Raw genomic sequence first — 15,092 nt, 5'->3', positions numbered from 1 at the left:
GTGGCCATATAGAAATAATCTACTTTTGGTGTCATGTGAAAAAACTTTACACAGAAAAATCTGTACTTATACATTCTTTTTTGGGATTTTATTGTGCTAAAAAGTAGAATTCACACCGGCCAAAAAAAAAAAAAAACCCCAAACATGCAAAATATTTTTGTGCACACACCTCGAACACACTACATTCCACCATTGAAGATTTTGAAATCTTAAAATTAAAAAAAATCCCAAAGCAAGAGTACCTGGGTTGAAAAGTTAACATTATACAAGCTAGATTCCTAACACAAACACTGCAGACACAAGTCACTCCATTGCAAAAAGTTAATGTTTATAAGGCTTAAATAAATGTCAACAATGAAGAGACAAAAACCGTAGATCCAAAGTGTACTCCCCACCAGGAAGTATTAAAAATTGATGTTGTAGTACATCCATGATATTAACTTCAAATAGATACCACCTTAGCCCCAAAGTTACGCCAAACTCGCAAACACCAAGGGAACCATATTCAAAACTACCTTCTTTTTCTGCTACCTTTAAAATGGTTTTATATTTGTTTTGTGTGTTTGGTAAATAAGAGTCCCTCAGAATCTAAACTAGCTCTGAGATGTAGAAAAACCGATTCGATCAATGACCTCCTCTGAATGATGAAGTTGTCCTCTGAGATGCGTCACTTTTCTGTTTAATGATCATGTACTTTGTAGTGATCGTGTGTGTGTGTGTGTGTGTGTGTGTGTGTGAGTGTGTGTCTGTGTTTGCGCGCGCACATGTAAACCCTTTTAAAAAACTCTAAACTCTAGGGAACATTTTTTTTTCCTTTCCTCGAGACCAGTCCCTAAAAATGTGTTGTTTTGTTTTTGTTTTTGTTTTTTAAAGAAAACCTGCCTAGAGCTTTTCCGTACAGTCAGCAACCTCCTTATCCCTGTATATTTGAACTTTCCCAAAATAACAGAAAGCTCCAAGGTACTTGTTGGCAACTCCTGAAAAATCTCCAGTCACTCCCAACAGATCTTACTGTCTGGTACTTTTTAGATTCACTTTCTTAAGGCACCACAGAAGAAAAGGAGGGCCCTGTGGTAGGAGCATGTTCACGTCCCTCCTGGTGCTCCCTCGGGGACATGGCTTCACCCTTGGGAAAAAACACGGGCCTCCTGCTAGGGATGCATCCTGCCGTTACTCTCTCCCTCAGGGAGAAGGGACACACGCTGGTAGAAAGGCAGTCCCCTGGAAGCCTCAGTTCTCAGAAGAAAAAGTGTTCTAATGCATTCTCATAAAACATGCAAAGAGAAAATCCAAAACAGGAGTGAGGAGAAACTAGCAGTGAGTTGGAAGAGTGCCTAAGGATTGTGTGCAAGTGAGAAACACCCAGTCAAACTGCCTACTTCAACGCCTTGTTCAATGAGCGTAATAACAGTGCATCCTAAAGGGAAAGAGAAGGTACCGTTTCTAACCTCAGAAACTAACAAGCTTCTCTCTTTATCACCCAACAGCTTTAAAATGCTTACTTAACTCAAACTATCACCAACATTTGAAAGAAGTTTGAAGACTCAAGACTATTTCAATAAACATTTCAATAATTGCTAGATCAACTCAGCTCCTACATTTTCAAAACGTCGGCCAAAATGGCAAATGAGTACGTATCGGTCCATCTTTCCCTTCCAGCAGTCAACACAACTGTACATAATCAGTGTGCTGCACTTAAAGGAACATTTGTGAAGGACGGCGCAGCTCGGAGGTGGGAGGTCCTACCAACACTTGCGTTTTTACTGAGGCTGGCAGAATGCAAGGTTCCTCCTCCCCATCCAGAGTTTGGGCATGTTCTCAGCCCATCCTGCCATCCTGTTTCAGACACTGTCTCTCCCTTCTTGTCCACAGGTCATTAAGCCTGTTGGGGGAAGGGGTGCTGAGGAAGACTTCATAAGTGAGCAGTCACAGGATTGGGAGTGAAATACATGCACAAGACCGAACATTCATGCTCACGAACTTCATAAAGCAAAACAAAGGCTCGACACAACCCGGAGTCGCTTTAAAACCACCTCTCACACACAGCAGAGCAAAACTGGAAAAACCCAATTACACTTTCCCATCAAAATTCAAAAAAGAGCTAAACCTTCTGGGGACATAGGATGTTTTAGACGGAAAGAAGGTGGCTGAAGGGCCCTTCTTTTCTCAGCTGTCTGCAGCATGAGCCAGAGCCCTTCCTGAAGCCCTGTCAGCTGCCCAGCAGCTCCCAGAAAACACCTCTTAGACGCCTGGACTCCCTCAGCACGCTCGACTCTGCTCAAGGTCTGAGGAAGTCTGATGCTCAGAGGTAGCTCCATGACGCTAGTAATAGAATAACACTTCCTTTTTTGGTGAGGAAAGCCCAATCGGTCTTAGCTAACAAGCCCTCAGCTATGGCTCTAAAAATACCCCGCAGCAAGCACTGCTTGGCACTTCATTCTGTTTGCCAGAGAACTCCACAGAACGTTTCAGATTCTCCATAACTGCTCTGAGCTCTGTCCCTGCTCTAGTGACCTCGGGAAAGTGTATCACTTCAAGAAGATGACTTTTTGTTTTTCACTGTAGAGTTCTTGGAATTCTGTCCCGAACGTCTGAATTACAACTCCAGCCTTGGATTAATTACTAGCTTGGTTTAGGAATCTTCGTTTGGCTTCTAGTCTGAACTATGCAAATACACGATCTGTGTGCAGAAGGAAGGACTAAAATTACACTTCAAAAGGGCTCAGTAGCTTCCTGTCTTCCCCCTTTCCCCCCAAAAAGAAACATCAGCCTCCTTGAATCCTTTGTCGCCAGCAGCAGGAGCAGCTCCCAGCCTGTCCGCGTCAGACGCTCCAGGCTCTCTACACGTTGATGGCGTGTGCGTGCTTCTTGCACAGGGGTTTGTCCTTCTTGGAGTAGAATGGCTGCCCCTCCAGATTCACGTGGCAGACCTGGGGATAGAGAACAGACGGCCATGAGGCAGGCCCTGTCTCTCCTCACTACAGATTCTTAATGACGTGAGCAGCATAGATGTTCGAATTATGGCATATTTAAGGCTTCCAAAGAGGAACGTGGAACTAAATTCCAATTAAATTAAATGGCAGACACAAAATTTGCAAGATGAAGATGACTGACCAATGCTATCCAAAATTTACAAAAGGGGCACCTGGGTGGCCCAGTTGGTTAAACTTCTGGCTTCAGCTCCGATCATGATCTCATGGTTTGTGAGTTCAAGCCCCACGTCGGGCTCTGTGCTGACAGCTCAGAGCCTGGAGCATGCTTTGGATTTTGTGTTTCCCCTCTCTCTCTGCCTCTCCCCTGCTCACACTCTGTCTCTCTCTCTCTCTCTCTCAAAAATAAATAAATAAATAAAATGTTTTTAATTTACAACCAGTAAATTACAAACCAGTATAGAATCATGAGTCAATATCCACAGAGTTGATTAACATCCAAGTAAATAGCATTAGTAAATTAGCAAACACATCAAAGAAGATGATCCTCATCAATAAGTAAAGGAAAAATAAATCAAAATCTCCATGAGAGACCACTAGGTATCTATTAATCTAACGAGATAAAACAAACAAACCAACAAAACCTCCCCAATCATTTGCTACCATTAATCTTACATGACTGTAGCCAAAAAGTAAAAAAAAAAAGTATCTATCAACAGTCAACGATGCCAAAAGGGAATCAAGCCTACTTGTGCACTGCTAGGGACACAGCTCGGTGAATCAGCTCAGTCTTCTGTAGGGAATGTGGCAGCAGCACTGAAAAGGAGCCATAAAGATGTGCCTGCCTGCCTGGTACCACTGGGGAGGAGTTTATCTTACAGAAACTATTGCACAGAACAACGTGTGCTGAAGCAAAAATTCAAAACCACTAAAACATCTCTCTATAGGGAGGTAACTAAGTAAATTCTTTTGGTACGTTTTCCAATGGAATGCCATCATGCAAAAGATAAATCAAATATGGAAAAGTGTAAGCAGAGAGATATTATATGAAAAAAGGCAAAATTATACATCCACATGATGACAACAGATGAGGGCAGTTTGAAGATGGAGACATCACAGAAAGAAGAAAGCTAAGTAACATTTGTTGAGGCTACTATGGGCCAAGCAGGAGACCCGGCACTCTATATACATCATCTCATTTAATCACAAAATCTTTTGGGAAGGTATAACTTTTTCTCATTCCACAAGTGAAGAACTGTGGCTCAGAGCCAAGTGTCTTGCTTAAGTCACAGACCTAGCAAGTTATGGAGTTGGGACTCCATGTCCAGATCTGCAAGACTCCAGTTTCAAGCTCATTTTCCCTACACCTCACAGCAAAGAGGAGTTATACTTACCTGAAATTGTTCTGGGCTTATGGACTTGTATAGAGGTAGCCCTCCACGTTTGTTGGATCAGTCGTATATACAGTCTGGCCCTGGGTGGGCAATACGCCAATGTATCAGAGTCAGCTGGGAGGTTACATTGGCTGGGATGGGCCCCAGTGTCATAGAGGTCACTGAACATTTCAGATGGGGAGAAGAATTGGGGACCACATTCAGGACACTGACATCGGAAGGAGAAGTGTAGGTGCAGTTCCCACACAGAATGCATGAGGATAGAGAAATCGCCCTCTTGAAGTGAGTGTAGGTCAGTGAGCATGTGGCCACTCCAAGACAGTTGGAAAGAAAAGTGGCATCACGGTGGGCCCACGTGCAAGTCCCTAATGACCCAGTTGAGGATGTTATACTTGGGATCACACAGGGCTGCCAGTGGGCCCCAGAAACCAATGACCTAGAAAAGTGACTGAAAATATCCCAGGTGGGTACAGTGATATTGAGTGTAGCCACGCTCTTGTGTGACCTCAAGCTGCTGGTGAAGACAAGCCAGGGTTTCAGGGAAGACAGAAAGGCAGCTCTGGAGCGAGTTCTCACGGAGCTGCCTGTCAACATCGGGGGTTCCTGTTCTAGTCTGGGACAATGCTGGCTACTTGTGAGAACTTTGATATAAGTTGGAGAGCGTGTTGGGGACTAAAGACCAAGAAGTGAGGAAGGGCCAGAGCTTCAGGGGTGACTCATTGGTAAGATGGAGCTGAGGGCAGAAAACATCATAGAGAGGTCATGCTCATTGTCTTGGGCTAGGAGACCCTGTATGGGATACAAGGTGGCTTTGTGGTGGAGATACCCAGACTACTCAGTAGAGGGGCACAGCAGGGATGGCCCAACCCCCAGGCTCCATGGTCAAGTGGCATCAGGGCCTGACTGGGAAGGAGTGGGGGTCATGGACAGTGCTGGAAGGCAATGAAATGGGCCAGCTACAACAGCTCCTATGAGGGCTTCCTACAAAAGTTACACCACTGCCCTCCTCCCCTCCTGATACCCACACCAGTGAGGAAGGGCTAGAAACCCAACAAGACTTAGAGGAAAAGAGGGGCCACAGTAAGACACCTTTGTCCCACATCCTTTCCATTGGAACTCAAGTGCCAAAGCCAGACAGGAGCTTAACCTTCATCCTGACCCACACAGCCCTTCTCAGCCATCATTTTATATGCATGGGACTTTAGAGGGGCTGTCTTCTCCTGTTCTTTAATTGCTCATATACGTCAGCTTTGCTTTCCTTTCAAGATTCCAAACTCCTTGAAGGTGGAGACTTGTTCTGGGATACTCTTGTAGTCCCCAAGCTCAAGAAATATTTGGTAAATTGAATTAGTCTAAAGTTATGTGCTCTCCTGAGATCTAACTGATAGGAAAACAGCATATCAGCTGGGAGAGCTAGTTTTTGATCTTCTTTTCTTACTAGGTTTTTTTTTTTTTAAGTTATAGGAAAATATACGCTCATCAAAGGTGATTTGGAAATATAAAGTGGTGGATAAAGGACCCGCTCCCCACAAAAGACCCTCACAGTTTTCCAATCAAAAGATTGCTTTCCAAAACTTAAAACAAAAACTGTGCTCCACTTCGATATATCTAAACAGGGCAGTGAGCGCCACACAGGACCACTTTGGAGGAAGATGTAATGACTCACCACACTGATTCTCCAAAGAACAGGATGAGCCTGGCTTCTTTGGGTGGATTCTTTGGGCACTGCTATGGGTCTCTCACACCTGACTGGAATTTATTTGCAATCTCAACCTGAACAACCCCATGCTTTACTGCTTCTTCTGGTCTCTCTCTGGGATTTATGCCACTGTGACCCTCAGCCAAACATAGTGGGCTTGAGGGAGGAGACCCATGCTCACCCCTCCATGTGACACAGACCTCTTGTTATCCTGCCCTCAGAGAATAGGCCTTCTGTGCCACTGTCTGCCCTGGACCTTCTCCAAGTCACTTGGATTCTTCTAGAAGTTGGGTAACCAGACTTGCAGGCAGCATCTTAGGATAAGACAAGCCATGGCTTGAATATAAGGGTCAGACAGCCCTATGTGCCTTGCTGAGCCATGGCTCTGTAGGGGACAACCCAAAACCCAATATATTCACATTGTTACTCCTTTGCAGAGGGGAGGACCTGATATATTTAAAGGACCCTAAAAGGCAAGGAGAAAATCTATTCCAAAAGCTGGAAAATCAGTGTTTAGATTGAATTGTGTGTTTCCTTCCCCAAATTCATATGCTGAAGTCCTTACTTCCAGTACCTTCAATCTACCCAGCGCAGGGACACAGTGGTGACCTTATTTGGAAGAGGATCTTTGCAGATGTAATTAAGATGTAAGTTAAATGAGGTCATACTGGAGTAAGGCGGGCCCTTAATCCAATATGACCAGTGTCCTTATAAGAAAACGAGAAGCGTATAGAGACACACACGCAGAGGAGAACGCCATGTGAGGACACAGGCACACAGAAGGAAGGTGGCCGTGTGACCGTGGAGGCAGAGACAGAAGTTCCGTAGCTGTAATTCAAGAAACGTCAGAGATTGCTGGCAACCACCAGAAGCCGGGAGAGAGAACGTGGCCCTTGAATTTGGATTTCTAGCTTCTGGAACTGTGAGAGAATACATCTCAGCTGCTGAAGCCATCAGATTTTGGTATGTTGTTGCAGCTGCCCTAGCAAACAAACACACCGAGTCAATACAGTGCACCCCACGAATGGAGGCGTGGAAACCTGAAGCGCATTGCAGTAAACTTTATGGCGAGGGTTGTCCTATCTCCTCAGTCTATAAAAATTGCTCAAGTTTAAACTGCATGGATATTTGATACATACCACACTTTACCTTGGCAGCTCTGGTTTAAAAAAAAAGAAAAGAAAAAAGAAAGTAGTAGCAGCACATTAATTTTCCCAAATAAAGTTCAGGCAATTGCAGACTCACATGACAGGACTTTCTCAGGGCTGAATATTCCCTAAATCTAAGGCAGAGTCTAAATGTCGGTGACTTCTTGCTGTGTCTCCTCCCCAACCCGAAGCCCTCGGAAGGAAAGTGCCAATCTCATGGGAAAAATGACCTGGCTGTTTGGCAGAAATAAATGGCACGTGGTTAATAGTTAATCTAGGGTTTATCTCCTGGCAACTACACATCAAGAACAAGACCATTTAGGAAAATAAAATGATACTCAGCCCCAATTCCTAAAGATTCTCTCAAAAAAAGCCTTATCTCAGCTTTTCATAGGATGAGTCAACAAGCTACAATCTGGTGTTTCACGGTGAAAATTTGGGGGAAAACCCTTAAATCACTTCATCATATCTAACACATCTTATAACCATAGGAAACCATCCATCTCTATTTTAACCCAGGCATCATTCACTGCTCCCAAGTATTTTATTTATTTATTTATTTATTTATTTATTTATTTATTTATTTATTTTTGAGGGAGAGAGAGAGACAGAGCATGAGCAGGGGAGGGGCAGAAAGAGAGGGAGACACAGAATCCAGAGCAGGCTCCAGACTCTGAGCTGTCAGCACAGAGCCTGACACGGGGCTCGAACTCACGTCATTGCTCCCAACTGTTGAGAGCACTGCTGGTGAGGCCAGTTGCTGGTCTGACAGACCCTGGGAGGACACTCTGCTGTCCTTATGAGATGGAGAGTAACAAAGCCACATTGCTTTATACATACTTATTAGTAATAAAACTTTGCCTGACTGTGACATATCAAGGCATCACGGTACTTGCCAGCTTTTAAAAATGATCAGAGTATCAGAAGGCCAGAGTTGAAAGGGGTGTAGAGGGTTGGTCACCTGGCCCCACTAGGTCCCTCCTGCCCCTTCTCAGAAAGTGAGAACCCCAGGCTAAAAACATACCGCACAGATGAAGCAGGTGTCATGCCAGGTGTGGCCCAGGGCTTCAATAAACTTGTCTCCAGCCTCCACAGGGAAATCACAGCCATGACACTTGGTGCTGAACAGATTGACGTAGTCTGAAATGAAAGGCAGAGTGAGGACCTGGCATCCAGGCAGGCTGGGAGAAGTATCCTGGACGCACTGACCCAATGCCAGGAGAGCACCCCATATCACTGAACTGGGGCAGTGGGTACAACCGAACTGGTTACTTGTCATCCTGCAGACAAATGTTTAGTTACATGATTGGGTTTCTTTCCTTTTCAATACTTTGTCGTGGTGTTGTATGGATTCAGGCTTAGTTGCCACTCTTGGCTGGTTTGATTTGCAAACGCTTTCTGGATCTGTCACTCACTTTCTGCAGGGTGATTTTCTCCTCTGTCTCTGTCAGCTTTTATAGCCTAAACCAACCAATCCCAAAAAAGAAAAAAAAAATCATATTTCCCAACAGCTATGCTTAGTTTGGAAGAAGGAGAGCCCTTAACATTTTTAGGAATTATAGTATGCTCTTTGTTTGGAAATTCTTCTGTCATTGGGCATTTGTGTTGATAACAAATTTTCACTACTAGAAACAATATTTGAACTACTACGTTAAGACATGACCCCCATCCCCCACCCCAGCCAAAGAGATAATAATAGCAAGTATTATTTGTATAATGCTTTGCAGCCTATCAAGCATTCTCACATAGATAGTATTATTTACTAGTATCTCAATGTCATGGTCTATGTATAAGTTTGTATTAGCTTTCTTTCCACCCTCAACACAGTGCTGGACACACAAATCCATACCCAACACATACGTGTTGAATGAATGCATGAATAGATGAACCAGTGAATCAGTAAGTCAATGAATAAACTTAATCTTCAAAAAACATCCCTTAGAGATGGAACTATAATCATTTTTTGTTTTGTTTTGTTCTGTGGATGAGGAAACTGAGGCTCACCAGAGTCACACAGCTGAGACACAGTGGGCCCATCCTTCTCCAACTCAGGAGCTGCCTGTCTGGGTCCCAGGGGCAGCAGTTCCACTGCACTCACTGTAGAACTCTTCCAGATTCTTTTAGAGAAGTTAGATGCCTTTTACAAAGCCTTCATTCCCCTAGAGGTACACTTGTCTCTCCACAGTTGGCTTTTCATTTTATCATTTTTCTGCTCAGTTCTCCTTGGGGACAGTGAGCCTGTTTGCCATTGTAGACCACATGCAGAGGGGCAGTGAGCCACAGGGTGTTATGAACTTGGGTTCTTTTTGTTTTGAGAGAGAGAGAGAGAGAGAGACAGAGTACGAGTGGTAAAGAGGCAGAGAGAGAGGGAGACACAGAATCTGAAGCGGCCTCTAGGCTCTGAGCTGTCAGTACAGAACCCGATGTGGGTCTCAAACTCGTGAACCGTGAGATCATGTCCTAAGCCAAAGTTGGACATTTAACTGACTGAGCCACCCAGGCGCCCCATGAACTTGGGTTCTGGAGAAAGAAAGCACTGAGCCCAAGTCCCAGCTGTATTCAGGAATTGTTCATACCTGGGACAAACCACCTAACTCCTCAGTGTCTCATCTTTCAGTACCTAAGTTGTGGAGTGGTTGTACAGATTGAATAAGATAATGCATGTGAATGTACTTGGCACAAACACTCAGAAATAGTGGCTCTTACTGTGAATGTCTTTATAAATGATAAAAGGAGGGAAGGAAACGTGATCCAAGTGTCTATTATGCACCGGTCCGATATTAGTGCTTTCCTAAGTTTCTTGGTGAATCTTCACAGCAGGTCTGTGAAGAAGTATTATTCCCATTTTAAAGACAAGGAAACTGGCCCTAGAGGTTCCAGCACACAAGCAGTAGGAGCCTGATGGACTCCAAAGTTCATTCTCTTTCCACAACTTTATGTGGTCTTCAGTTATCTATTTGCCATTGAGCTTTGATAAGTTATATCTCTTGCGTATTTTTTCCAATGTATGGTTTTCCCTTTGGGGTTTAATTACAGTTTGTCATGCAAATGTCGTTATAAATATCACAGTCTGTTAATCCTATCTCTGACAGGATTCTTAATTTGTTTGGTGGGCAGAAATCTATCACCTCACCAGAGCAAAGAAAACATTATTTTGCTTCCTTTACAAAGTTACAGTTTACAGTTGACTCTGTGCTCTGTAGGAACTAGTGTGGGTGAGAAACAGGGTCATAGGCTACCCCATCTCCACGGGAGGGCCAGCCCTGCACCCCCACTTCTGACTTCTCTCTCATTACTCCCAGCCTCCAGATGCCCTTGGCTCTGTCTCTCTCCTTTACCTCATCATGCCTGTGTATGAACCAGGCCCTGGGCTTGGAAAACCATCCCCACTTTGTCTACCTTGGATCTCGACAATGCTTTGAGCCAGGCCTTCCTCCTGGGAAGCCTTCATCCTCTACCTCAACCAAGAGAGACAAGATGACCTTCCTGGGGGCTTCTCTTGGCTTCCCTGCCTTCTCATTCCATTCATTCATCCATTCAATCATTATCGCTGGACTATCCATTTATGTGATGGCATATCACATGATGATGTGTCTGCTTGAGGTTTTTGAGACAAAGACCCATTCCCAATGCACAGTGTCTTTCATAGGAACTGGCATATACTTGATGGATAAATGATGAATGGAAAAACAAAAGGAATGTTCAGAAAACCTTATTAAATACTGGTTCCTTTTCTCGTTGTGCAGCCTAAGATTAAGCTCTTAAAATGGAACGTCTAGTCTTGCCTACTGATCGGTTTTTCTATTTTATATTTGATTCTGTATGGTCTTAAGAAGTGCCTGCCACTTTGTTTTAAAATTTGGTAGCACAAGTCTTGGCCCTAATACGTTTTTTTGAAGTTAATATATTTCTCATTTATCCTAAAACAATGAGAATATAATTGGAAGTAAGTTTGTGCATGGGTCTTTCCCACCAGGAGCATAATCTAGCTCCTCATTTATTTCTTACTTTATTTCTCCTATTAGGTCTTTATAATTTTCTTCGACTTACTCTCTTATGCCCCAAGTTGAATTCATACCCTGTATTTAATGGATTTTATTGCTATTGTAAAAGGGTTTCCATCCACCAAATCACAGGTGCTCTCTGTTGAAAAAGGGCTTAGCGCTTCCCTAGAGTAGTCGTTCTCAAACAGAATCATCTTGAGTGTTCACTAAAACACAGATTGCTGGGCCCCACCCTTCAGAGTTTCTGATTCAGCAGATCTGGGGTGAGACCCAAAGATCTGCATTTCTCTGATTCTGATACTGCTGGTCTGGGGATCATACCTCAATTCTCAAACCTAACTGAATATAGGATCATCTGTGTGGGGGGAGAGTGATGAAATTCTGCATCTGTAGGTCTGAGAATTGATCTTTCTAGTACCTTTATTTTTTTAATTTTTAATTTTTTTAGTGTTTATTTTTGAGAGAAAGAGCATGAGCAGGGGAGGGGAAGAGAAAGAGGGAGACACAGAATCCGAAGCAGGCTCCACGCTCTGAGCTGTCAGCACAGAGCCCGACACGGGGCTCGAACCCACGAACTGTGAGATCATGACCTGAGCCACAGTCAGACGCTTGACCGACTGAGCCACCCAGGTGTTCTTTATATCTTTAAAGTTTCCCAGGTGGTTGTGACACCCCACCAGTCTGGGTCACTGCTCCAGGGTAGGCCCATCCATGAAGGGCTGACCTTCCTACCTCTCTTACTTACGTGCAAGGTATCATATATAAAAGTGTCAGCTCATCATGGTAATTGATGAAATCTTTTTTGAGTCTAGATCCTATCATTCTGGCATTCTCCCTTCTGTGTCTTCTTCCAAGTTGCTGATAAAAATGATGACAAGAGATACCACCTCACCTTCATTAGGATGGCAGCTACCAAAAAAACGTAGCAAAATTTGCAAGTGTAGGCAAAGATGGAGTGAAATTGGAACTCTGTGCACTGTTGGGATTGTAAAAGGGTGCATCTAGTATGTAAGTTCCTGAAAGCCTCAGAAAATGAAATACCACATGACCCAGCAATCCTACCTCTGGGTATATACCCCCAAAGAATTGAAAACAGGGTCTTTTAGGGGCACCTGGGTGGCTCAGTCCATTCAGCATCTGACTCTTGATTTCTCATGGCTTGTGAGTTCAAGCCCCACATCAGGCTCTGTATTGACAGCACAGGACCTTCTTGGGATTCTCTCTCTCCCTCTCTCTGCCCCTCACCCACGTTCTCTCTCTCAAAATAAATAAATAAATAAACTTAAAAAACAAGAAAACAGGATCTATGGACACCCATGTTCATAGCAGCATTATTCACAATAGCCAAAAAATGGAAGCAACCCAAATGTCCATCAGTGTTTTTGCCGGGGGGCGGGGGGTGGTTACCATGGAGAGGGACAGTGGTGATAGTGGAAATCTGTCATTCTTTTGCAAGCCTCAGACACAAATTATGGAAGTTGTAATGCTCTCAGCCAATGAATAATAGCAATTTGTATTGACACAACTGCACACTTATCCATTATCTACTAATTATCTAACAATTATCACCACGCACTCATAAGAAAGGAAATGATATCATTATCTGCTCCCTTTTACAGATATGGAAACTGAGGCACAGAATGACTCAGTAACTAAGTAATTCAATTAATAAGAGCTAGAAAGAGAACTTGCCGGTATACAAGAACCCAAGAAATTTCTTTTCTAACTTATTGTCAGGGGAAAATAGTTTTAGTCTATTTTGCTTTTCCCCTTGAGGAACTGGAATGTTTTCTCCTTTCTCATTTTAAAGTAAACTAACTTACTGTGTTTCTCTTTCTGCCCTCAAATTGGCTGCCCAGTCACTGTTGCTCTGTTATTCTTCACAATCAGCCTGCTTGCTTTTCCCTTTTCTGCTTGGTGCTGATTTTCTAGTTCTGTTGTATTAACCTTCATGTCCACGTTACCTTTGTTGGAACCTGCCTCAAACCCTCTTCTGAAAAAGGCAGGCTATGCATAAATGAGTGAGTGAGTGGCTGATTAGCCAGGACAGCAAATCTCTAGTAGAGTGCTTTGTCTTCAGAATTTACAATACTTTACTCCAAGTTTAAGGTAAAATGTAGCATTTGGGGAAAAGAGAAACTGAATTCAGACAGGGAGATCATAGGACTCTGGAAGAACATGAGAGGGGCAGGAAAAGGGGCTTTCACATGTTTGATGCTTTATACACTTTCTCAGGTTAAATCCTCACTACAACTCATGAGGCAGGTGTTTATATGCCCCCTTTTTACAGATGGGGAAAGTGAGGCTCAGAGAAGTTTAATAACTCACTCAGGGTTACAAAGCCCGTCCAAGGTGGAGCCTGGGACAGAACCTAATTCAAAGTCCAGAGCCAAAGCCTTTTCAGACTCGACCTTGTGGTCTCCAGATCAAAATCATCTGATGGTTCCCAAGTGGTTACAAGATGCCACCTGTGATCCACATATTTGGTGCAGGGAAGGGAGCAAAGATTGAATATGGGGGGGGGGGGGGAGAAGCTATAGACCCGACTCCCAGAAAACCATGATTCTGCCATTTGGAGCCTCCTGATGGTCCCATGTGAACAGACAAAGGCAGGAATTCCCCGCACCTGCCCTGTTCTCCCACACCACCAGGCCTCCCCGCAGCACAGTGGTCCTACCTTTCTCGCAGTAGGGCTCCCCATCTTCCATGTGGAAGAGGCTGTTCCCAAAGGGCTTTTTGCAGGCTGCGCAGACAAAGCAGGTGGTGTGCCATGTCTGTCTCAGGGCATGCATCACTTCCTGGGGGAAAGAGCCTCAGCTCAGGTCAGAAAGCTCCCGGGGAGAGAGGAAGCTGGGCCTGCTCTCCCTCACCAGGCCCTGGCTACTGCTGGAGCATCCCAAAGAGGACCAGGACTAAGTGGACCTTGGACGTGCTCAGGAAAGGCCTGGGAGTGGAGGGGTGAGGGCAGTGGCAGAGGAGTTCCTGCTCATGCAGCACTTGCTGGGTACCAGGTTCTGTGTCAGAATCATCTGGAAGGTGGTTACCTAAGCTGTGATTCTTAACCCTCCCATCAAAGCTGGTGGGGAAGTACTGCTTATGGCCGCCATTTTCCCAAAGGAGCTTGGGGAGGGGGGGTCAAGGCCATACGTGGGTGCATGGCAAGGTCAGTCTATGAAGTGATAACTTGTTTTGCAGAAGCTCTGCCAACGCTTCAAGCTGTGTGGCCCGGGGCATGTAACCATCTCTCCCTTCAAGTTCATTTGCTCCCCAGTCCCTTGGTGGCAAACCAACTCCCTTGTAGGATAGAAAGAGAGTCGTTCTCTGTTAGCGGCCCCTTCTTGGCTTCCTAAGGGGACCCCACAATCCTGGGGATGGGAAGAGACTGGTGGGGAAAATACAGGGTCAGAGGAGAGGGATGCTGCCCACTTACCCCCATGATTTTGGTGTTGCATTTGGCACAGACTGGGGCAAAGAACTGCTCATAACAGCGCTCGCAGTAAACATTGCTCTGCTCCTCCACGAAGCACACGTCCGCCAGGGAGGTCTTGCAGTAGGCACAGTTAAACTCCTCCGGGTGCCAGGAACGGCCCATGGCTACCAGAAAGGGGCCCCTGGAGAAGCAGAGAACAGCACCAAGCTTGAGACCAGATATTTCAGGACCCCCCAACAGTATTCATGCTGTGACCCCATAACCCTGACTTTTGTGACTGTTCTAACGAACTAATGTGAAATTCAGAGAAAGCTCTATGCAAAAAGATATTCATTGTTGCATCAATTACAATAAAGAGAAAGGGGAAAGCGGCTCAGATATCTGCCAGTAGGGGACCAGGGAAGCATACTGTAGAATATCCATTCAGTTGACGCCTGATAATTATAATACGAACAGCAAAGATGACCACGCCAATGGTGGAGGTTTA

General features: G+C 44.6%; 1 protein-coding gene across 7 annotated transcripts in view; it reads right to left on the bottom strand.

Moving 5' to 3' along the window:
• Nucleotides 1–307: 307 nt before the first annotated feature.
• Nucleotides 308–15,092, bottom strand: part of LDB3 (LIM domain binding 3) — a 63,636-nt gene continuing 48,851 nt past the window's right edge. For all 7 annotated transcript variants that reach the window (XM_019444819.2, XM_019444813.2, XM_053909661.1 and 4 more), the window contains 4 exons: nt 14,606–14,786; nt 13,853–13,973; nt 8,196–8,311; nt 308–2,930 (listed from right to left, as the gene is read on the bottom strand). In XM_019444819.2, the coding sequence (XP_019300364.2) occupies nt 2,841–2,930; nt 8,196–8,311; nt 13,853–13,973; nt 14,606–14,786 (508 nt within the window). In that variant the 3' untranslated portion in view covers nt 308–2,840. The remainder of the gene's footprint in view (nt 2,931–8,195; nt 8,312–13,852; nt 13,974–14,605; nt 14,787–15,092) is intronic.

Source organism: Panthera pardus, unplaced genomic scaffold (genome assembly GCF_024362965.1).
Source record: "Panthera pardus isolate Hobbes unplaced genomic scaffold, ASM2436296v1 HiC_scaffold_22, whole genome shotgun sequence".
Lineage (NCBI taxonomy): Eukaryota > Metazoa > Chordata > Mammalia > Carnivora > Felidae > Panthera > Panthera pardus.
This window is presented reverse-complemented; position numbering and strand designations above follow the sequence as displayed.